At 40.7% G+C, this 24,531-nt stretch overlaps 2 protein-coding genes across 3 annotated transcripts in view; one reads left to right on the forward strand and one right to left on the reverse strand.

Annotated features, from left to right (window-relative positions):
- The window catches only part of Pop1 (POP1 homolog, ribonuclease P/MRP subunit), a 33,075-nt gene extending 23,330 nt beyond the window's left edge, over positions 1–9,745 (reverse strand). The window contains exons 1-5 of the mRNA XM_021660496.2: positions 9,622–9,745; positions 6,257–6,400; positions 3,863–4,030; positions 2,346–2,521; positions 867–1,115 (exon numbers count right to left, since the gene is read on the reverse strand). Of these exons, the coding sequence (XP_021516171.1) occupies positions 867–1,115; positions 2,346–2,521; positions 3,863–4,030; positions 6,257–6,398 (735 nt within the window). The 5' untranslated portion in view covers positions 6,399–6,400; positions 9,622–9,745. The remainder of the gene's footprint in view (positions 1–866; positions 1,116–2,345; positions 2,522–3,862; positions 4,031–6,256; positions 6,401–9,621) is intronic.
- Positions 9,746–9,823: 78 nt separating this feature from the next.
- Rida (reactive intermediate imine deaminase A homolog) lies at positions 9,824–23,090 on the forward strand. Of its 2 annotated transcripts, XM_021660500.2 has the most exons (6): positions 9,824–9,982; positions 17,561–17,666; positions 19,748–19,802; positions 20,365–20,433; positions 21,359–21,414; positions 22,573–23,090. In XM_021660500.2, exons 1-6 carry the CDS (start codon positions 9,918–9,920, stop codon positions 22,627–22,629), a joined length of 408 nt encoding a protein of 135 aa, XP_021516175.1. In that variant the 5' UTR covers positions 9,824–9,917; the 3' UTR covers positions 22,630–23,090. The 2 variants fall into 2 exon arrangements, with proteins under 2 accessions (XP_021516175.1, XP_021516176.1); XM_021660501.2 differs by lacking the exon at positions 20,365–20,433.
- Positions 23,091–24,531: the final 1,441 nt, after the last annotated feature.

Consider the following 24,531-nt stretch of genomic DNA (forward strand, 5'->3'; position numbering starts at 1 on the left):
AATGTAGGTAAGATGGAAAGGCTGGCTGAGTACTGAAGAGTTGTGGCAATAGCTAGTCACAGAAGTTAAGTCTTCCTACAACCTCACAGTCAGTCCTACTTTCCTTATGTCCTGGGAGAGGGCATCCAGGCACCAAAACAGTTATCTGTGCAAAATCACACAGCTCAGTGTAAGCAGCACCCAAGCAAGAACCGTGGATACCCAAACCAACCCTCTCCCATAGAACCTTAAAGCAAGTTCAGTCGAAGCAATCAGAACTGAAAGACAAAAATTACAGCTGTGGTTTGAATGAATCCCAATCAACCACTGCCATCACCAACACAGAAATCTTCCTGCCAACAATGGTTCCCTCTTAGTTATCAATGCCAGATGGATCTCACCGAAATGTATACAACTGATTTATAACAAAGAAAAATGGTCTAAAGTCTAATGACCTGAGCTCCAAGCTCAGTAGTTGTACAGGCATAGATATGGAACCCAAATTCTGTAACTTAAGTCTCCACATCTAAAAGACAAAATTGTCCTTCCTCAAACTGTTATAAGGAATGAATGATGAATGAACACATGTACAGCATTGAAAACAATGCTAGATACAGGGGGTTCTAGCCCAGCACTGACTAGTGTAAGAACCTCTCTAATTAAAAAAGAAAGAAAAAAAATGACATTCTGTCCTTACAACCACATATCTGACTAATAATCTGACAGATGTGTATCTCTCCCACTAACGCTACTCATCTCTAGCATCCAGCCATGATGTCTTACAGTCTTCACTTGTAAGATGTGTAACATCACAGAAAAGACTCCATACCATGCACAAGTCTAAAAGTGGGTTTTAGAAAGGTTCTAAATCCAATAGCAAAGTATACCTGCAGGAGGCAGAGATTTGTCATGGCACGATAGCAGGCTCGGTGGCTCTTGGTTGTGGGCCTCTCCCCGAGGCAGTAGCCCCACTTCCTCACCATATGAAACCGTTTGGCATGCCAGATGTGGGTCTCTAGCCATATGTTCCTCTTCTGTCTTCGGTTAAACACCAGTGTCCGCTTTACGTGACATCTTCGGGCTTTATGGCATTTCGTTTTTGACTGTTCTTTTTTCTGATGAGCTGCTTTCTCAGCCTACAGTTTAAAGAAGAAAAGCCAACCCTAGTTTGTACGCATCTCAGAGCACAGTTGAACATTAAGAATTCAAATGACTAACTCTGAATAGATAGGCTGGAGATCTGACAGGCCACTTGGTTTAACTGGGTATTATGGAGTCTTCCCTCACATTGATCAAGGGGAAACAATGGAAAATGTGAAGATTTGAAAGGCAGGATAGCCTAGAAAGGAAGTTCTAACACTTGTTAAAGGGGCAAGCCTCATCCTTTATGAAGATGCAATTCTTGTAAAATGTTCAACACACAGGGCTGGAGAGATGGCTCAGTGGTTTACAGCATATTGTTCTTGGAAAAGCCCTACATTCAATTCCCAGCACCCACATGGTGGCTCAAAATCATCCATAACTTCTGGTGCCCTTTTCTGACTCCTTGTGTACCTACACAGGCAAAATATTCATACACATAAACCAAGTAAACAAATGTAAAAAAAGTTCATCACATAAGCTTCATGTTAGCAGATAACAGATAAATCAAACACCAGCTTCTTGTTTTAACCTTTACTTAAGATCAGAAATACAGAAATGGGAACAGCAATTCATTTGTTTCATTAGGCTATAGATAAACACTCGATTTTGCTAGAAAACAGACCTCACATTCTAGAAAGTACAAAACTTGCCAGGCATGCCAAGTTGTGGAAGGAGAAGGTGGCACATGTCTTTAGTCCCAGCACTTAGGTGTATTTCAGTGAGTTCCAGGACAGCCAGAGCTACAAAGAGAAATCCTATCTTGGAAAAAAATCAAAAAACAAAGAAAGAAAAGAGAGAGAGTATGTGTCAGTCAGTATGATGGTATAACCCCAGCATTAAGGAGGTAAAGACAGGAAGAAAAAGGAGAAAGAGAGGGGAGAAGGGGGGAACAGAGGGGTTCCAAATGTAGCATTTAAATTTTTTTTTGAGGGGGTGGGATAGGGTCTCACCATGTTGTCCTGGCTGGCCTAAAAAAATCACTCTGTAGAACAGGTTTCAAACTCATAGAAATGTCCCTGAAATTAGAGGACAACTATAATATCTAACTACCTGCTAAAGTAGCTAGGAGGATTGACTGGGCTAGATAATGATCAAACTAAAAATACTCAAGGAAAAAAAGAATGCCATGTAGGTATGCTGATTTCCTTCCAGTTCCTCTGGGTGAATACTTGTTAACACTTCTAGAACTACTAACAAACATTTACACAAAGAGAAATGCCTACCTCTTTTTTGGCCATCTCTTGCAACCGTCTAGGAAGGCGTTTGACATTGTGGCTCATGGCTCTTCGTCGCATGTGCCGTGGAAGGGTCTGGAAAACCAGTGAATTAGATGACTTCTGGGTCACAGCTTTTAACATAGCACTGATTTCAGCAGCTCGTGCCTGAGCAAAAGTAGAAGCTGTTGAAAGAAACAGCAAGGTCACTAACAAGTCCTGAATCAGCAGTCTCTCTGCTGGCTCTCAGCAGCAGCCAGATGTGAAAGTATGATCTCATGAGGTAAGTGCCAATGCTGCTCATTTCTGTGTTCTATTCCCTCAAGAAGACTGTTCAATGTTGACATTTTTTCCAAGTTCTCTAAAACAATTCCATTTTCTAATTAGGAAAAATTTCTAGCTTCCTAAATATTCTAGTCAGAAAAAAAGATTAGCCAACTTTCGGATCTACAAGCACTAGATAGTTGTAGAATATAATCCCAACTGCTGTTTGCTATTCTTTTTAACTATACATGCGTGCTGTGTGCATACATGGAAGTATCTAGCTACATGCACCTAGGCTTATACATGCAGAGGCCAGAGGAAGATATCAGTTTCCTTTATCATTCTCTGATTTGTTCCCTTGAGATGTGGTCTCTTCACTAAACAGAAGCTCACTGGTTTGGCTGGACTGGCTAGCCAGCAAGCTCCCAGAGTCAACCTGCCTTTGCCCCACAACATTGGGGTTACAAGCATGTGCAACCATGCCCACCTTTTCATGTAGGGAGTAGAGGTTCATGCTCTCATGTTTGCATAGCAAATGGGTTACAACAGAACCACCACCCCAGCCCCTAATAATAACTGTTCCTAAGTGCAACATTCACAATTGAAAACACAGAGGTGGGGAAAAATATACAAGAGTTTTAACTCCATGGGAATTTTCCTTTACTATTTTCTGCTTTTTCAAAACTTGCAATTATTATTATTGGTTTTCTTCATTAAAAAAAACAGAATCAGTCTCAAGCTTCTCTCTGTGTGTGTATGTCTCTTTCTATAAACAGGGTGCTGGAGGAGAAATAAGCAAACTTACCTAAGAAGGAACAGAGATATTAGAACGCACATCTAAGTTATGTTCAAGGAACAGAGTATAGGTGATAGTGGAGAGAGAGGCGATGCAGCAGTGATGAAGGTGAGGCTGACAAGAACCTGGAAGTCAAGCTTTAAAGCTTGGTGTCTACAAGATTTGCTCTGCATTTGCAGAGTACCATGCAAGAGTGTGTTTAGTGCTGGTTTGTTTGTTTGTTTGTTTTGCTTTTTTGCTTTTTTAACTTTTTTGAAAGTTAGAGGAACAGCTTACAGATAGATATATGAATCAGAGAGCATCTAAAGAGGGGAGAACCACCAGGTTATAATAATGAAAGTCCAGGCTAGAGGTGAGCAGGTGGTTAAAACAGAGGAGAGAAGGGGAAGGCAGCTGGGCTGGGCAGCAAAAGAACAGTGTGTTGGCCCTAGACACAAAGAGCTAACACATCCTTATAAATACCTACCAGTTATATATTTGGGGATCTCCTGAGATGTGCCTTCAGGACCTGCTTTCCAACCTCCCTTTTTCTTAAACATGGTTTTGGAGGAAGATTGCTCATTCATGTCAGGCTTAGGAAGTAAGTGGGGGCTCATCTTGCTTTGCCACTGCTGTGAGGTTCCAGAATGAAACTCTAGTACATTTCAAAAACAAAAATAAATACATCACCCATACCAGAGATAATTACAGCAAGAATTAACTTGTTAACCCTACAACCACCCTGTAATTTATTCCTTGTGAATACATACACATACAAGCATACACACACGAGCACACATGAGCACCCATACATACAGCACAGGTGGTTCTGAGAACTGAGCTCAGGTCTCCAGGCTCATGTAGTGCTTTTACCCTCTAAGCCATCTCACAGGCCCTGCTATCTTTTTTTAAAGAGGGATCTTGGGAGGAAGTTGACTTTTCCAAGGATAAGCTCAAGATCACAAAGTGAGTAGGCAGCAGAACAAGTAATCACATCAGTGTGACACATGAACAGGCACAACAGCAAGCCCGTTAGTGTGACACATGAACACGTACAATAGCCATCCCGTTACTGTGACACATGAACAGATACAACAGTCATCCCATCAGTGTGCCCTATTAACAGGTACAACAGTGTGATATATTAACAGATACAACAGCAATCCCATTAGTGTGACACGTGAACAGGCACAACAGCAATCCCATTAGTGTGACACGTGAACAGGCACAACAGCAATCCCATTAGTGTGACACGTGAACAGGCACAACAGCAATCACATTAGTGTGACACGTGAACAGGAACAACAGCAATCACATTAGTGTGACATATTAACAGGCACAACAGCAATCACATTAGTGTGACATATTAACAGACATAACAGTAATCCCATTAGCATGACTTGTTAACATATACAAGAAAATTTCTCCTTTGTGATTTCCAGTGCAACATGAATTGCTTTTTTTTTTTTTTTTAGAATTTATTTATTTATTATTTATACAGCTTTCTGCCTGTGTCAGCACGTCAGAAGAGGGCACCAGATCTCATTATTACAGGTGGTTGTGAGCCATCATGTGGTTGCTGGGAATTGAACTCAGAACCTCTGGAAGAGCAGAAAGTACTCTTAACCTTTGAGCCATCTTTCCAGCCCTGCAACATGAATTGTTAATCTAAGCCCCCTGCTTTGGTCTGAATGTTTGGAAAGAGAAAGGAGGTCAGCGGAAAATTTTACAGGGTTGTTTATTCCATTGGAATGTAAATTATGAGGCCACTTAAAACACGTTAAAGGGTTTGTCACTATGAGGTTTAAGTGAGATATTGGGGAAAGCTGTACCACATGTTAAAAAGTAGCCCTCTATTTCTAGACCTAAATCTAGAGCACACTGCTCTTCAAACAAATTTTCCTAATCCGCCCTATCATTTTACAAGGGTCTGAGATTACCACAATAGTCAAATAGTGATATGCTGAGTACATTTCTGTTAGGAAACACAGAAGTATAACTTAGATCAAACATATCAGCTCTAAAATGCACATAATCATATTATAGTAGCACGTCTGTCTTACAAAGTCAAGTAAATGCTGAGTGAATAGTAAATCTCTGCTCTGAGAAGTATTTCTCCTCCCTCCTTTTCCTCTCCCTTTGTCTTTTCTTCCCTTCATATGTATTACACACACACACACACACACACACACACACACTGAAATGAATGGAAGAGAGAGTTCACTCTCACACAGACTGTAATGTTATGTATCATTATCACACAGACTCACACATGTGCCCTGGCACACAAGCAAAGGTCAGAGGACAACTCTCAGAAGTCAGTTCTCTCCTTCTTCGGTGGGTTTAGGGAATGGAACTCAAGTGGTCAGGCTTGGGTGGCCTGAGCATCTCCCACCTCCCAGCGGGGACCTCATCCACTGAGCATCTTAGCAGCCTGTGATTTTAAAGTCTAGAAATAACTCATACTGGTGGATTCTATTTCCATTACTTTGCAAAAGAAAGAATGGCTTTTAAAAGTGTTAAACGACTGGTGAGGGGTGAGCCTATGGCTGAGATTCAAACCCCAGGCAGAGCTGGAGCTCCTTGCACCACTGTGTCCTTCTACAGTCTGCACCCCCTGGCAACAGCTGAAGAGACCAGCTGGCAACTGACAATGGGAGAAACTAAAGTTTCTCCTGCTTTCTCCATGCCCAAGGATGAGTGGCACAGCTCCATAAATGTTAATGTGGGGTTATAAGTGTACTTTAACAGGAAGGCAAATCTGCAAGGACAAACTTTGATAAAGAGTTTCCTATATCTCTCTTTTGAGATGATGGTCAGCAAACAAAACTGGCAAAAGCAACTAGTCAGGATGAAGTGGAAAGAACAGTGTGTGTGTTACCTTGTTTCTGAGACTGGGAAGGCTTCCCCCCTCCACAATGGTGCTTTCCACCTCTCTCAGTCACAAAGCCAGAAGACAAAGTCACATTACTGGGCTGGTTTCGCATTTTCTTAGCATGTTTTCTTTCTTTTGCATTAGACATTTCTGGAAAGAAAGCAATACACTTAATAGAGGAAGAGAAAACTCTTACTTCAAAAATAATGAATTACCAGGTATGGTTGCTCACATCAGCATTTGGGAGGCGGAGGCAGGAGGCTCAAGAGTTCAAGGTCACCCTTAGCTACACAACATGAGCCCAGCCTGGGCTCCAAGAGGTCCCATCTCAAAACACATCAACAAAAGAATTTAATTCTGAAATGGGCCAGCAGTATGACTCAGCAGATAAAGGCATGTTGCCACCATACCTGACAGCCTGAATTCAATCCCTGAGACCTACACAGTGCAAGGGGAAAAGTTGTCCTCTGACAACTACATGCCCACTATGGCATGCCCTAACACCCAACACTAATAAATAATAAAGGTAAAAGTAATACATTTAATATTAAATAACTCAAAGTTTGATGATACCAAAATATATATGGCAAAGACTCCAAAAAAATAAATTTTCAGTGAAGACATGAATGGTACCTATACCCAAAGCTCATCTCAACAGAAAAAAGCAAGTTTCTTAGCAAAGTGTGGTACTGCTGCATACTTACACTCAGGAATGGAGGTAGAGGCTGGGCAGAAGGAAATCTTCCAAGTCAAGGCCAACCTGAGCTACAAAGCAAGTGCCAGGCCAACCTGGGCTTCACATAATCTTTTGTCTCAAAAAAACAAATGAAAAGAAGCTTCTTCATAGAACTGTCCCAGCTGGCATATTTTGCCTTGCCAATAATTAAGACTACATACAAATGTAACAATTTATAAAGTGAGGCGAGATTAAGATCACTAAAATCAAATTACTTGTAACATATTATCTTAGTTCTTAGATGAAATAAGAGATAACAGAATAAATTATAATCAAAATATGTGTTTCCAAACTGAAGATAAATTACTGATATTTTCATTTAGACTACAGATAATGATTTTGACTTCATGGAGCAACACTTGACTGATGAAGCAACAGATAATGACTTTGACTTCAAGTGAAACACAAAAAGAATGACAACACAACAGAACCTGATGGATTTACTTAGGAGTTCCCAAATCTAGACCTCAATACCCTTCTTTCTTCACTGAATCAATCTGAAACACTTGTTTTCTTTTTCGAAATAAAATTCATAACATGACTGACCAGAGATTCAACTTTTAACTATATGCCACACTATGTAACATAAAGACCTGAACGGTTATTTTAGTAAAATAGTATGCATGTGTGAAATGGAGATTTTGAACCTAGTGGATATACACATCGACAAAAGGGGCAACATAGGCCCTGACATACTCCCTAAAGCCAGAGACAGACCTTGGAACCCCATGAAACAGCCATTAATTCTTCTGATGGAGAGAAAACTAAAAGATGCCCTACTGGGAAGTTTCCTACTGGGAGGTAGGAAGACTCTGAATCGCAGTTACCAACCATGAACTTCAATTCTTTAATATTGGAAGTTACTTCTACCCACACACCAACTTCATGGAGACAACAGCAAAGACAATTGTGTCATTCTTGTACCTCAAAGAGAAATTAACCAAGCCACTAGTGACATAATTTTCCAAGCTGGTGAACATTCTGAGATTCAATCCAGGCTTGCTAGCTCCATTCACTATTCCTAAACCTCAAAACAACTGGAGACTGAGAGCACATATAAAACATATTACATGAGGAAAGAATGCACCATCCCAAGAAAAGCCAGTTAAGGAAATTTCAAGCTGTAATTTTTTTTCAGGAATCTACAGTGCGAACGTGGGAATCAGAACTTGGGAGGACTAGAAGATGGGCAGAAGAGAATGAAACCAAAGAGGCAGTGGAGTCCAGTCTAATGCAGAACAAAATGACAGGGAATAAACAAGATTTTCTTATACTGATAGAAGGTCACAGATCTGACATTTTCACTGTCACATAGGACTTAACAGACTACAAAGTCGGGGCTCAAAACAAAAGTACTGGATATTCACTTGCACATACAAATGAAGAATGACTATACATGTCAGAAACGTGTAGTCTGGTACTGTTCCTTCCAGCAGAGCATAATCTACCCAGAGTCCAGCTCTGGGGTGGGAAAACTCTACATAGCCTCAGAGCTTTCTCAACCATGCGTTACAACCCCATATGGCGTCATGTAGCTGAATATGGGGTGATGAAAAACCTAGCAATAATTCAAAATCAAATGTGTAATGAATCCAAGGTGTCTCTGTGTTCAACTGTCTTGTTCCATGACATGGCAGCTTCAGTTCAGCACATACTTCTGTGCTGACAGCCCACGCTTCCACACCATGCAACACCAACAAACACTGCTTGAAACATCTCAGCCACGATTCCAAGCAAGTTAAGAATCCAGTGTTTCTACCGGATGTACAGGTTTATGCTCTTAAAAAGCAATGATATAAAACAGGCTTAAATTTTTCCTAAACTCATTCTCAGCATGTGCCCAATTAGTACATCTTTGGGTTGCAATGTGTGATTTCAAAAACTGAGTTGCTTATTTAATTTTTTTTTTTTGTTTTGTTTTTTTAATCATCAATTTTGGTTTGAGATGTGGATAGGCTTTCCCAACTGCCCCCAATCATAGTTCTGCCTATACTACGTATTTAGGCAAAATGTCATCTCAGCGCTATTATAAAATGAAACAATAGATAAGCTCTGGGAAAAAAAGTTTATATGCTTTATGTCCTGTAGGATCAAATACTCAGCCAAGATTTGTCTTTAGGAACAAATAAACAGGCACATCTATCTCAGAGTGCAAATTCGTTTTTATCTTTAATAAATGGTAAAATTACACCAAATAAATAGACTTCTTTACGATATATTGTCAGTAACTGATTTGCACATCTACTTTACATACCCGGGGTCATGGGTGGATAGCTAAAGTCGTGAGCTAAAGATGGCTCTCCCCCTGAAACCAGAGTCACCAGGACTCTGCTCGGGTCGTGAGGCGATCTCGCAGAGAAGGGAAGCCATGGATGAAGAAAGGCAAACAACGCCACACCTCTGCTTGGGTCCCCCGATCTGTTAGGGAACCAGGAAAGGGACACAAGCGCATTCCCAGAGGGGATTTCGCCTGCCAGGGGAACGACAAGCATGAAGCTCGGGCGCAGCAGCCGGAGCCTCTAGACTGGGAGAGGGCCGGCCCGGCAGCACGGACCTCCGCGAGCCCACCCCGCCACCGCGGGCGCGCGACCCCACGGCTGGCTACCCCGCCTGGCACCAGCGCCTCTGCACCAACCTGCAGATGTTCGGAGGGCTCCGCCGGTCGGTGTGACAAGGTTCTGAGAGCCCTAGGAGTTCTCACCTCAGCATGGGAACGCGAGAGCGGAGGGCGCATGAGCAAAACGGCTGCTTCCTCCACGTGTCTGCGAGGCGCGCGGGAACTACAATTCCCATCATGCCTAAGAACTCGCCCGGGGCGTCCACGAGGCTTTAAAACCCGACCACCTAGGGCGGTCTGGTTGGTGTGGAGAAGAGTGAGTAGAGTTCCTGTGTTTTCTTCTTCTGGACGGTCTTCAAGAAGGAAGAATTAACATGTCGTCCATAATCAGAAAGGTGATCAGCACCACAAAAGCCCCGGCGGCCATTGGTGCCTACAGGTAATGCTTCTTACGGTAGCGCTGAGGGAACAGCTGTGTGCGGGGTTGTGAGTTTTGGAGCTGCGGCCGCTGGGTGTCAGAACCAACTCCTTATAACGGGCGGAGAAACTGAGATCAGAAAGGGGACAGTGTTCCCAAATCCCCCAGGGGAGCCCTAGTGTGACCAGAAGCTTGCACTCGTAGGATTTTGTCCGCTCTGGAGCTGCCTGGCCCCGGAGCTAAGCGTGCCACCTGCTTGCTCTGACTAGAAGTGGTATCATCCCGCACCCCAGCGCCCTCGGCTTTCCTCTTGGTGGATTCTGGTTTTGGTTTTCGTACAACTTTGTTGTGACATAATAAGCCATAAATTGTCATTCCTTTAATAGGTACATTTCAGTGGCTTTTACCAAGCTCAAAAGCTGTCTAGCCATCACCAGTTTCTACTCTCAAAACATTTACATCCACCCTGAAATAAGCTTTACGCTGTAAGCCTTCATTCCACATGACCTCTTCCCCCAATCCCTTACGTGTATTTACTTTCCATCACTGTAGGGCTCACCTTTTAGAGACATTTCCTATAAAAAGGATCATACACTGTGCGGTTCCGCTGTGACAGGCTTCTTTTACTGACTTGTAAAAGTTCAATCTAACCCTTTCCTAACTCACAAGAGTAAAGCCCAGCAACAGCTATACTTGTCTCATGTGGACAGCAATACTCAGCATATACTCATATATCTATCCAAGTCCCTGGACTTTACCATATACAGGAATTCACTATGATGTGTTTGATGGTTTGTCCATGCTTCTTTACCACTAATACCAAATGCAAGTAGCTGACAGTGGTGGCACATGCCCTTAATCCCAATATTCAGGAGGCAAAGGCAGGCTGATCTCTGTGAGTTCTAGGCCAGCCTGGTCTACAAAGTGAGTTCCAGAACAGTGAAGACTACACACAGAAACCTTGTCTCAAAAAAAGAAAACAGAGGGAGGGAGGGTGGAGTTGGGAGGGAAAGAGAGAGGGGACTATGGCTGGGATACAAGTGAATGACCTGTGATTTAAATTAAATTTAATTAAAAAAAAACAAAAAAATAAATAAAACAAACAAAAAGCAAGTAACACCAACGCTGATTCTGAGATTGCCCTATATACTAGAGCTAATCATATATGTAATAAACAAAAAAAAAACAAAAACAACTATCTTTTGGCTTTATCTCCACTTAGGAGAAGTGCTTTTAAATAGAAATGGTACTTTCTTTTCACTTCATTTTGTGGGGCTGTGAAGGACAGGGTCTCGCTTTGTAGCTCAGGCTAACCTGGAGCCTGCTGTTCTGTTTTAGCATTCTTAGCACTGAGATTGGACCAGCATACCTAGCTTAAGACCTTATTTCTCAAAATGCCTCAGCTTTGAAATTCACTGCATTGTATCTTATGGGTTCTTATAAACTTTCTTCTCTCTAATTTCTTTCTAAGCCTTCACTTAAAGTATATCTAAAGCTGATTCCTTTTTAAAAAGTAATTTCTGTTGTAGTGTCTCTTTGCTGTCAGTCAGCTGGAGATTTTCAACAGCTGCCAAGTTAGAACTGAGGAAGATGTGTAGAGCACGCCAAGTACTTAGCAGATTCAAACTGTGCAGAAAGTAATCCAGTGTGAAAGGCCTTCATCTATATATGGAAAAGAAAAGGAGTCATTAGTTTACTAAATGTTCTATGACAGGCATCATGACAACTGCCTTTTCTCCTTTAAGTTGTCTCTCCATTTTTTAAAAACACAAGCTCAAGGTCAACCTTTCCAAGGTCATATAGTTTGCAAGTGGCATCTTGATTTGAACTCAAACCCTAGCCCCCAACTCACATGTGGCAGAACAGTGATTATTATAGTAGGGCTAGAAGTGAAATTTAATGGAGTGGGAGACCAAGTGAAAGGTAGGAAAACTGATTCTAATTTGGAGCAGAGAAAGAAAAAAGTTTTGGAAAAGTTCCTTGAAAAAGATAGTCAGGTTAAATGTTAAGGCTTTTTTTTTTTTTTTTTTTTTTCATTTCTGGCAGTGTTATGAAGTTTGACTCTTTAAAGTTAATTTGTTACGGACTGGCACTCCTACCGGAGGAAGTGAGGGCATAGAGGAAAAAGAATACAGAATGGAGAGATTTGAGGGAGAGAGTCTTGCAATTAAACTATTTTTTCCTCCTAAATTGTGTACCTGGTGTTTTATAACTTTGTGCACATTTTGTTTGAAATGGCAAAAGGAGTGTTAGTAAGTTCCAAAATTCTATTTACATATTGTAGTTGGCTCAAAACCTTGGACCTGCTCTTTTTGTTAAAAATGTTTCTGGCTAAGGGGGACAGGAATTGTTTCTGACATGAACTCATGAGCTTCCCCTCCCCCCTGAGGGAGGAGCAGCCTTGCTAGGCCACAGATGAGGACATTGCAACCATCCTGAAGATACCTGATAAGCTAGGGCCAGAAGAAAGGAGAGGAGGACAGCCCCTCTCAGTGGACTGAGAAGGGGGCAGGGAGGAGATGAGGGAGGGAGGGGGGATTGGGAGGGAAAGAGGGAGAGGGCTACAGCTGGGATACAAGTGAATGTATAAAATTATTTAAAAATAAAAAAATATGAAGAAAAAAATGTTTCTGGCTGGGGCTGGAGAGATGGCTCAGCAGTTAAGAGCACTTTCTGCTCTTCCAGAGACCCAGGTTTGGTTCCCAGCACCCACATCAGTCAACTTACTGCCATCAGTAATTCGAGCTCTAGAAGCTCCAACACCCTCTTCTGACTCCGTGGGTATACACACAGGCGTGGGCAAACACACAGCATAGTAATCATGATGTTAGTGTACTTCTGGCTAAGGATGGATGTCGCCCAGCGAAAGAGCATGTGGACATGTGTAAGGCCCTGGGTGTAATCCCACCCTGTCTTTTAAGGGATCACTTTATTAAATTTGTTTTCTGAAAATAATTCTTTCAGTCCTTAATGCAGTAAGAAGAGTCAGAGCCGCAGTGGCTGCTTGGGCTGAAGCTTTCTTAAAGCACTGGATAGTGTTCCCTGAGCACAGTTACTATTACAGACTCCTTTTTGGGGCTGAGAGGTGGGTGTCAAGACAGGGTTTCTCTGTGCAGCCCTGTCTGTCCTGGAACTAGCTCTGTGGACCAGGCTGGCCTGGAGCTCACAGAGATCCACCTGCCTCTGCCTCCTGACTGCTGGGATTACAGGTATGTGCCCCCACTGACAGCACAGCTATAACTCCATTTTTCAGATGTAAGAGCTGACATATGCTAAGTTGAATGATTTGCCAAGGTCACTCCACTAAGTGGCATAATACAATTTGAAAGTTGTGTAATGGACACCAGGGTTCAGTCTGAACAATTTCATTTGTTGTTTCCCAACTTAGAAGAATTTTAAGAAAACTAAAAAGAATTATCTTAGTATGATTCACTGTGTGGCTGACCTTCTGGGAAAACATTCAAAAGTTGGAATTAAGAATTGGACTTTGTCAGGGAGAAGAGGATTGGACTTTGGATATAAATTCTAACTTGGCTTCTTTTTATTGCTGTGACGTTAAAGAATGACTTTGTCTCTCTTAGTTTGCTTCTTTATCATCTAACTGAACATAACAGTAACACTAGTTCCCAAGTGTAAATAAGGAAGCTTTCTCAGCACTGCACTGTGACTAGTCTAAACCAGTCGCTTTAAGAAGAAAGTTCTGAGTGAAAATAGGAGATATTATGGAATTAAAAATTAGTTTCTTCTTCTTCTTCTTCTTCTTCTTCTTCTTCTTCTTCTTCTTCTTCTTCTTCTTCTTCCTCCTCCTCCTCCTCCTCCTCCTCCTCATCCCCCTCCCCCTCCCCCTCCTCCCCCTCCTCCTCCCAATCCTGCTCTTTCACCCATTGGTGATTAGTTACACAAGAATAACTTCTTTCCTTCAGAACAAAGACATCTTTAACAAAGATGTTAGGGAGCTTTGCTTTGTCCTGAAGCCCCCTACCCAAAGTGTAGGCCTCCTTTATCCTGTTTTGACTGCTTTGCATAGGGACCAGAGTCTGATCCCCACCCAGCACCTACATAAACCTGTGTTCAGTGGCCCTCCTGTGAGCACAGTGTATGAGAGGCAGAGACAAATTCCCCAGAGTAAGATGACTAGACAGACTAGTCCAGTCACCGAGTTCTCGATGAGAGAGCCTGACTGAATAGAATATATAAGGTAGAGAGGGATTAAAACACTTGGTGTCCACATCTGGCCTCCATATGCACATATACTTTGGAAACCATTTGGAAAGAAAGTCTTTTCTTTTTCGTGAAGTTTGTGATGAGAATACTTTTTTAAATTCTAGGCCCTCTCTAGAGAGAATTCTAATGTGTTGCAATTTTCAGTCCTCAGCATTGGGATGAATGGAATGTTGTTACTAATTAGCTAGCACAACTGAACACATTTTAGGATACAAAGGACAGAGCGTGGAGGGATTGCAACATCAGTGCTATTGAGTGGCTCCCTGTTTTATTAGCATTGCCATAATGTGGCACAGACATGACTTAAAACTTAATTGAAATGCTTTTTGAAGGTTTACTACCCCTGATTTTGAGCTTGGTTTGGTTTGGCTGAGACTTTTTCTATGTGTGGTTTTTCAAATAATCTCATTCTGTAGTTTCAGCCAGCCTAGAATTCACTATGGCATCCCAGACTGGCATCACACTTATGGCAATCCTAAGTATAAGGATTATAGGTTTGAACCATCATGCCTAATGTATTTCTGGCTAGGAAGTAAAATAAAATGCTTTTCTAGTTCTGGAACTTACACAGGTGGGATGGTTCAAAGGTAAAAGCATCAATGCTGCAAAACCCAGTGACCTGAGTTTGATCCTGGGACTTAAATGATAGGAGAGAACTGACTCCAACAAGTTGTCCTTTGACCTCTACATGTCCACCATGGTGAGCTTGTGTGTGTGTGTGAACACCCACTCCCACCACACATACACACACACACATACATACAAACAAACACACAAAATATTTTTTAAATTAGAACTTGGAGGGATGGCAGCAATTAAGAGTACTTCCTGCCCTTGTCCAGGATCCAAGTGTTGTTCCTGTACTCATATCAAGTATTTCACAACCATCTTGTAACTCCAGTTCTGGGGGATCTGATGTCCTCTTCTGGCCTCTGGGAACCCACACAAAATATGGCATACACTCACACAAACACAGATGCACGTAAATAATTTGTAAAATTTGCTTGGGTGTATGTATGTATCCTGCATATTTGAGGAGGCTGGGGGGAGGGGAGGAAGAGCTTGCCAGATCTCCTAGGACTGGAGTTACAGACAGCCGTAAGCTACCATGTGGATGCCTGGGATTGAACCTAGGTCCTCTGCAAGAGCAGCAAGTGCTCATAACAACTGAGCCAACTTTCCAGCCCTGAAATAATTAAAAAGAAAACATTAATAAAACAATTTCTGGAACCTACAACTATGAATGAGTAGGATTCTTAGGCCCAGAAAATATTCAGTAGTCAACTGTTTTTTCATGACTAAACATCTTTAAGAGTTTAGATTTTAAACTCAAATAGTCTCAGCTCCAATGATTATTCTTGATATTCTGAAAGTAAATGGATGTATTTTTACTATCATAAAGGTTTCTTATTATTGATAGTGCATTTGAGTTTAAACTCTTTCAGATGTTGGGAGAACTGAAGATATTTTGTGATGGGCCTAGTGCAGATGGCCTAATTCTGCAAGTGGCAGTCAGTAGTATTAACTAATGGTTCTGTTCCACCTGAGAAAAACTCACACATTAACAAGCTCAATAGTTATCTGAAAGTTGAGAACCCTCAGCTTTCAGAGTTGTCAGCATAGAGCTCCGGCACTTGAGGTCCTGCAAGGAAGGTGGCTAGTGACAGCCAGTATTGGTGGTACTGAGTGCTTAGAGAGCAGAGCAGCAGCAGCAAACACAGCATGCCTGCTGTGTGTGGAGACTCACCTAGGCCCCTCACAGTTACAGAGATGTGGTATCTCTACCCTCAGAAGTTTATAGTCTAAGATACTCTGGAGGTAGAAAGAATAGGCCTTGCCGAAATATTCCTTAAAACCAGTCATAGTGGCACACACCTTTAATTCTAGCACTCAGGAGGCAGACTGTGAGATCAAGGCCAGCCTGATCTGTGTGGAGAGTTTCAGGATAGCCAGGGCTTATGCCTCAAGAGAACAAACAAAAAGAAAGTTCCTTAAAGTTGCGGGTGGTGGTGTATAATTGTAATGCCAGCATTTGGAAGGTGATGGTAGGAAGATCCAAAGTTCAAAATCAGCTTCATAGTGATGTTATTGAACGGCCTGGACTACATGAGACACTGTTTCCAAAAAAAAAAAAAAAAAAAAAAAAAGGAAGAAGAAGAAAAAAACTGTCTTATTCATTTATATGTGTGGTGGCACATACCTGTAAATCCAGCACTCAGGAGGCAGAAGTAAGGAGCAAGAGGAACACTGTAGGTTCAAAGGTTCAAGCCAGCCTTGACCACACATCATGTTTCAGGATAGCCAGAGCGGCATGATGAAGAAGCCCTGTCACAAAAGCAAAGCAATCCCCCCAAAAGTACTATTTTGAGCCAGGTGCTGGTGGCTCTTGCCTTTTGTTTTGTTTTTTGGTTTGGTTTGGTTTGGTTTGGTTTTTCAAGACAAGGTTTCACTCTGTAGCCCTGGCTATTGTGGAACTCATTCTGTAGATCAGGCTGGCCTCAAACTCAGAGATCCATCTGCCTCTGTCTCCTAAGAGCTGGGATTAAAGGTTTGTGCCACCATCTCCTGGCTTCAAATTTTATAACATTTCCTTCACCCCCAAACAGTCCTCATTTGTGTGGGTGTTCAGTCCCTACCCTGCTTCCAGGCTGCTCTTATTTTGTCCTTGCTGGAACTTGTCAGTGTACAGCCATCCATTGCAGCTAGCAGTGGTTTGTTTTGTTTATTAGAATGTTGTTTCTAAACATTCCTGTAAAGCATTTACACTTTTTAAGTTCTCATTTACATAGTTGCCTAAGGAATGAAATAATACTGAATAACATGTTGAGTATGTGTTGAAATTTAAGAAATGGCCCAGTAGTTTTCTAGAGTGTATTCTATTAACTATGTATGAAGGCTCCAGTCACTACATTTTTCCAGTGTGTTTTATTCTCACTGGTGTGATGTGTTACTGACATTGCTTGATGTCAGCGGCATCTTATAGTTTTGATTTGCATAGCTCTAATGACTAATAATGTTAGAGCAGCTTTCCTGTACTGCTTAGTTGTTTGTATATCTTAATTAAGTATCTACCAGAATCAATTGTCTGTATTTCATTAGGTTGTATATCTTAATATATTTAGTTACAGGTTCTTCATATATTCTGGGTGCAAGTCCTTTGTTAGATATATGTTGGAAACATTCTCTTCCAACCTCTAACTTTTTTTTACATTCTTAAAGATGTCTGTCAATAAACAAAATTTTAATTTATTAAAAGTCAAATTTACCAGGTTTAATTTTACAGCTTTTACTTTTTTGTATCTTATTGAATTGCTATTTTAGCATTGGCTTTTATGTTGTCTATTTTACATATATATTGGCTTTTGTTCATTTCAGCCAAGCTGTGCTAGTGGACAGGACCGTTTACATTTCTGGACAGATAGGCATGGATCCTTCTACTGGACAGCTTGTGCCAGGAGGGGTAGTAGAAGAAGCTAAACAGGTAAGCCATCCTTCACATGGGAGGTTCCCATTTCTACTACTTTATAGTAGTAGTATAACATTGAATAGTATTATATTGATAGTCCATGACCCTGAGTAGTTTGGTAGAAATCAACAGATGAATTTGTTGTCAACTACTCACTATTTTATTTAAGACTTAAAAAACTTTTTTAGATTTATTTATTTTATGTATATAAATATTTTACCTGCATGTATGTGTGTACACCACTTATGTGCCTTTTGGATTTCCTAGAACTGGGATTATAAGTGGTCATAAACCACCATGTGTGTCCTGGGAATCCAACCATGGTTGTAACCATGGGCCATCACTGTAGCCCCTTTAAGATGGTTCAACAACAGAAAAGAGGGAGAGCAACCTCCTTATCACCTCTGTTATCAAAATCAAATACTGATGTGTCCAAATGGATTGCAAAGTTTATTTTCAGAGTCATTGACCTAACCTCCTCTCCCCAAAGTAAGTCACCACTACAGAAGTTAAAAAGGCAAAGGCAACAGTTGTTAGTAAAAGAAAAATATCAGTGATTACATGCAACATCTTAAAAAAAAAAAAAGAGGCCTAGCATAAATGGAAGTCCTGAATCCAATGCCTAGCAACACACACACACACACACACACACACACACAATTCTATTCCAATCCATTAATAGAATTAAATTGCAATTTAATGCATTTACTATGTCATGTGTAAGACCCAAGATAGAACACAACCTAAATGTCTGTCTTTAAGGAATTAGAATACTTATCCTAGATCTATGCAACTAATTTTATGAAAAGTTCTCTAATATAGATTGCTACATAGTAAAATCAAACAAAGATACAGGATGATATGTACCATATGCTACCTACATGTTTGGGTATTTAAGAAAATGTGTGTTTAAGATCCTTTTGTGGTGGTGCACACCTTTAATCCTAGCATTTGGGACATGAAAGCAGGAGGATAGGAAGTTCAAGCTCATCCTCAGCTACATAGTACGTTTGAGGCCAGCCTGAATTCTGTCTAAACAAAACAAACAAACAAATGTGGTTATGCTAGTATAAGCATTTACTGTTTCCAGAAATATATACAAGAAATTTGGGTGGACGTTTTGTCTGTGTGTCTGTCTGTGTACTGTGTGTGTGCCTAGTGCTCACAGAGGCCAAAAGAGAGTCAGAGCCTTTGGAATTGGAATTATAAATAGTTGAAGTTACCATGTGGATTCTGGGAATAGAACATGGTTCCTCTGAGAAAGCAGCCAATGTCCTTAACCATTGAGCCCACTGTGGGAGAGAAGGGACAAAAGAGACCTTTTCACTGTATGTGGGTTGGGGTTTTTTGTTTGTTTTTAGATTTTGAATTGTTTGCTTTATCCATGTATTATGGGGCTGGAGAGATGGCGCAGAGGCTAAGAGCACTGGCTGCTCTTCCGAAGGTCCTGAGTTCAATTCCCAGCAACCACATGGTGGCTCAGCTATACTGCCCAGCTATACATGACCATCTATAATGAGATCTGGTGCCCTCTTCTGGTATGTAGTCAGAACATTGTATACATAATAAATAAATAAATCTTGAAAAAAGAAAAGAAAAAGAATGAATCTTTAAAAAGAAACACAAAAAATAAAATATTGTTACCACCTAAGGTGGGAGGAAGAATTAGTTTAAAAAAGTAAGTTGATGCTAGGATTTTAAAACTAATGTTTTTCCAGAGACCTCCTGTCAAAACATATATTAATTCATTAATAATGTTTTGATTGTTTGAGGTTTTATTTTGGATTTGAGAGGAAGGGCCATTGTTTTAGATTTTGAGACCTTAGGTCTCCTGTAGCCTAGGCTGGCTTTGTACTCAGTATGCATCCATCCATAGGTGACCTTAAACTCCTCATCCTCTTGCCTTAACCTCCCAAGTACAACACCATAACCATCTCCATTCTGGTATTCCTACAATATAATACAGGCTTTCCACTACATTTCAGAACGATTCAGTCCACTAACAGAAAACCAGTACAAAATTGAATTGTGTGGAACATCAAGTAACATAATTACATAACATGTGCATCTTTGACCTTTTTTGGCTTGATTCACAGGCTCTTAAAAACCTGGGTGAGATTTTGAAAGCTGCAGGCTGTGACTTCACTAACGGTGAGCAACTGGATCTTTCTGCACTGTTAACTGATGGGTGTTGTTTTTTATATTGTTTGCAGAGCTCAGGATCCAACTCAGGGCTTCATGCGTGTGAGGCAAGCACTCCACCAGTCAGCCACACCTCCACACTGTTAGTGTGTGTTTGATGTTTTCTTGGTCTTTGTGGAGGACATATAATATCCAATAATATGTCATTCTATGTCTTTGTTGCTAAAGGTTGTGTTCATAGTGGTCTAGGAAACAACACTGTTTCATTTCTTCAATCTTGTTTTCATCAATAGTCATCAAATAAAAAAAAATGGGGGGCAGTTTTGAGACAGTATCTCTGTGTAGCTTTGGCTGTCCTGGACCAGGCTGCTGGCCTTGAACTCAGAGATCCGTCTGTCTCTTCCTCCTGAGTGCTTGGATTAAAGGCGTGCACCACCACTGCCCAGCTGTACATTTTATTTCTAAGTCTTGTTTTGAGTCTGATGAAATTTGGCTAAACCTAATGAAAAAATATATATATGTGTGTGTATATATATATATATATATATATATATATATATATATCTTGTAGTGGTAAAGACAACTGTTCTTCTGGCCGACATAAATGACTTTGGCACTGTCAATGAAATCTACAAAATGTGTAAGTAATTTGTCTTTATTCCTACTTACTTTTAAAGGGAAGTATATCTACTAATATAAATGAGTATCATTGTCAAATGAAAGTGACAGAGATGTTGAAATGAATGGAAACATATCGTAGTATGCCCTCATGAAAAAGATTTACTATATTTCTATCCCAATTCTTAAAACTCTAACATATGTAAACCCTACAAATTCATTTTCCTAAAACTTAATTTTCTAATTTGTTTCTTTGGTGTTTGTAAGCCCTCCCCTAAACTTGCTTAGACATACAGACTGACTGCTATTGCTGTGATATAGTCTAACTACCATCTTTGTTCTGGCTATCTCAGAATCCCTAGGGAGTTACTTAACATTTTTATGCTGCTTTCTTAGTAGTGTGTATAGTAAGGATTGTATTCTGCTACCATAGGAGGTTGTTGAAATGATTACATTATTATCCTAAAAAAACAGAACAGATGCTGTCATGTAAGCTCTGAGCAAATGCTACTGTTGCTGTCATTGTCATGGTGGGGAAAGTGGGTTCCTGTCTTCTGGTGGGATGAAATGAGGGTATAGCCTGGAAAAAAACATCATTATTATTCTCTGCAGAAGAAATGACCAGAGGTTCATGGGAAAGCCCCCGCTGATGATAAGAAGCCATTCCCTGTTTTGATAACTGGTTCACAGGAATCACTGTAAAACCCAAATCTGTTCTCATCATTATAAGACAAAAAGCCAGATTCTGTGTTTCAATGTTTTATAGAATACTTAGAAAGCTCATAAAGTCATGTGGCAGAATATCGTTGTCAGACAATCCAAATGTCAGCTTTTCGGAAGCGTCATTTGTGGGAATAGGCAGCCATGAGGCAGCTCCCAGATTCTTGCTTCTCTTGCTGAGTAAGAGCTCATGTATGGAGACTGTCCTGACACTGTTCTGCATTCAGATTTCCAGGGTAACCTTCCTGCCAGGGCTGCTTACCAAGTCGCCGCTTTACCCAAAGTAAGTACTCAGTAAGATGCCAGTGCACATGGGTACATGAGGCCCATCACTCTGAAAGGAAACTTAAAATTAATTCAGTTCCTGATCTCAGAAATATAGAGTCTAAAAGTAAATACCTTGATAACTGTCATGTACCTGGAAAAAGCTAAGAAATCTTATAAAGCAGCACAATCTGAGGACTTAAATGACAAGAGAAACCTTAAGAGCAGTTGTGTTGTAATGTTACTTAGAGAAGGAAGTTAGTGCTGGGGTGTTAGTTCTGTAGTCAGAGCCTTCACCTGGAGGAGTGGTAAATTGCTGGCCCCTCCTGGGTGTCTTCCTGCAGTCTGATGTCATACCTCTGAAAGGTGGTTTCAGTAAGGCCTTCTGAACATGAAGCACAGTATAGAGTTATGTGGGGGCTTCTAGACACTGCTCTCGCTGAAGGAAGCTCAACATACTAGCAAGGTGGGAGCTTACACCCTTGCAAGTTTCTACTGTATTTTAGAGTATTGGCCAGAGAATTGGGGTATTACTATTTACCTTAATTAAAAAAAAATCACCTGGCTCTCATATAATAAAGAATCTAGTTGGAACGATATTCTCTAAGCCAGTGGCACACAATGCCACCATTCTGGTTTTGGTGTTCCCTCACTGGGGCCTCTTTTCCTAGGCCTCCTGCCCATACTGTACGCCTGCCAGGAAGCAGCAGCTCCTACTCCCTTCTTGTAACTTGCCAGTAAACACACTGTACCACCTAGGAGTGGCATTTGTTGTTGTTTTAGTTAGTTGTCACTGGGAAGGGTCATTGTCAAAGCGAAGGTATTGGGTGTAGTTAAAAGAACTTTAAACTTAGAATCAGAAGACATGGATTTGATCCTCCACTGTTTGTCTTTGTGAAGTGGGAAACTTTCCCAGCCTTTCTGAAGACAGTGCCGTGTTTCCCAATTTCAGTTCCCACTCCTTCGGGAATCCAATGAGCCCATGCATATGAATGTACCTAGCATGGTAGCTTGACATATTGCAGGGTCTTAGTGAATTCTCTCTATTCTTTGTTTTCTATGAGGAGATTAATGGTCAAAATACTATGCTTCCATTAGTAGCGTATGTTCTTAAAAGGTATTATTGAACCTAAATTTGTGTTAAATGATCGAGACTGTGACTCTTTTTTTCCTACAGGGGAGTCGAATTGAAATTGAAGCAATTGCTGTCCAGGGGCCCTTCAGCACAGCATGACTATAAGTAGTTATGCAGATGTTGGCTCTGAAGTTTTTAGAATGTCTTTCACACCTTAATTTTTACAAATGATGCTGGGAAATACAAACATGACCAGAGTGGCTGCAGTCATCATGGAAATGACCATCTCTATGAAGATTTGATATTAACTGGAGATCATTCAGTACAGTGACTGATATTCGGATTACACTTGCAGACACTTGCACTGTTGAGTGTGATCACAGACTCAGCTCAGCCACTCAAATGGGGATTGGGAAGGGAAAGGTGAACAATATAAAGAGCACACCTAATTACGTTAAATTATATTGATTTTCTCATGTGAAATATTTACTTCTCATGTTAGATATCGGAAAGCGAATCAAAATATTGACTTGAATAGTACAAAAGAAGAAAGTGGACCAAAATCTTGTACAGATATTTCTCTAATGAAAATTAAAAAAAAAAATAGATTTGTAACTTTCCCTTGGTGTAATCTGTCCTCTTATTTTTTTAACAGTTTGTACATTATAACTACTACCTAGTAAAGTGAGGATAAGAATTGTGAAGTTAAATCTCTAGCTCTTTCATTGCTTTATTTCTAGCTTTCTACATTTTACAGGTATAATTAGCTCATGTATAATTATCAAATGCTTATGTTTAAAGCCTTATTTTATGTGTATGACTGGTTTGCCTACCTGTTTGTGCATACATGTATGCAATGCCTCCTGAGATCAGAAGAGGTTACCAGATCACCTCTGACCTGAGTTAGAAGGTTGAGCCATTATGTGGGAGATGGGAATTGAACCCAGGTCCTCTGGAAGAGCAGGATGTGCTTTTATCTCCATCTCCACTTTAAAGTCTTTGGTTGGCTTTTGAGATATGCTATTTTGCTCTGTATGTTATCAGGCAGACTTCTTGCCTCAGCCACTAGGATAGCTGGGAGTAATGGTCACCCAGCTGTAGAAGGAATCTCGTGTGTCTGTGTGTGTGTGTGTGTGTGTGTGTGTGTGTGTGTGTAAGCATCACCTATCAATAAAAAGATAATGGCCTATTAGCTAAGGCAGGAAATAGGTGGTGGGAGTTCTGGCAGAGAGATATGAACTCTGGGAAAAAGACAGGGGTGAGTGTGGGGATACCAGGGAGGTGGGGGGGTGATTTGCCTTGGGACTCTGAGAAGGAAGGACACATGAAACTGAGGAAAGGTAATCAGCCATGTGGCACACAGAGAACAGAATAGATGGGTAATTTAAATTAAAAGGAAGTCAGGGAACAAGCAAAAACTTATAGCCTAGGCATTTCTTCATACATGATAAAGTCTCAGTCAGAGTTGTTACTTCTGGGAAACGGAAGGAGCACCTGGCAGTTACACCAGCCCTAAAGCCTTTCCACATTTTTAGACAACTAAGTGAGTAATTTCTCATGGTAGAGTAAATCCTAGCACAGAATAAGATTAAAAATTCCTCCCCCAAAGAGTAACCACTATCAGGTGCTTTCTGTGAAACTGGCAGATAGCCTTTTGCCCATTACATTCTCCTTTATCTGCCTCTTTACATAAATGAACTGTCAGCATATACATTATTCTACAACTTGCTTCCATATACAGGTATAGATTTGTTTTAAAATTTAAAAGTCAATTTTTAAAACTAGATTTTAAAAACTTTCAAAGTTTTAAAACTACCATAGGCTATTCTTTTGTATGGATAGATTTTAGGTGATATAACTACTTGTACAAACCAGTGTTTTCAAAATTAACATTTTACATCATTGCTACAATGGTATTTGTTGGGTGACTTTTTGCAGGAGATGGGGACAAATGTCTCTATACCCCAAAAAGGACACCAACAGCATGCCAATGAAATTATTCCATCCAAGTCTACCTTAGTTACTTCTACAAGCATAAATACCAAAAAGCCTGCCCCATCA

This window comes from Meriones unguiculatus, chromosome 1, assembly GCF_030254825.1.
Source record: "Meriones unguiculatus strain TT.TT164.6M chromosome 1, Bangor_MerUng_6.1, whole genome shotgun sequence".
NCBI lineage: Eukaryota > Metazoa > Chordata > Mammalia > Rodentia > Muridae > Meriones > Meriones unguiculatus.

What these genes read in the sequence shown, in the direction of transcription:
- Rida (XM_021660500.2), top strand. Translation starts at nt 9,918, where the DNA reads ATGTCGTCCATAATCAGAAAGGTGATCAGCACCACAAAAGCCCCGGCG. An exon ending in TAGTAGAAGAAGCTAAACAG is followed by an intron (nt 17,667 to 19,747) that starts GTAAGCCATCCT and finishes CTTGATTCACAG; the next exon opens with GCTCTTAAAAACCTGGGTGA. An exon ending in AGGCTGTGACTTCACTAACG is followed by an intron (nt 19,803 to 20,364) that starts GTGAGCAACTGG and finishes TATATCTTGTAG; the next exon opens with TGGTAAAGACAACTGTTCTT.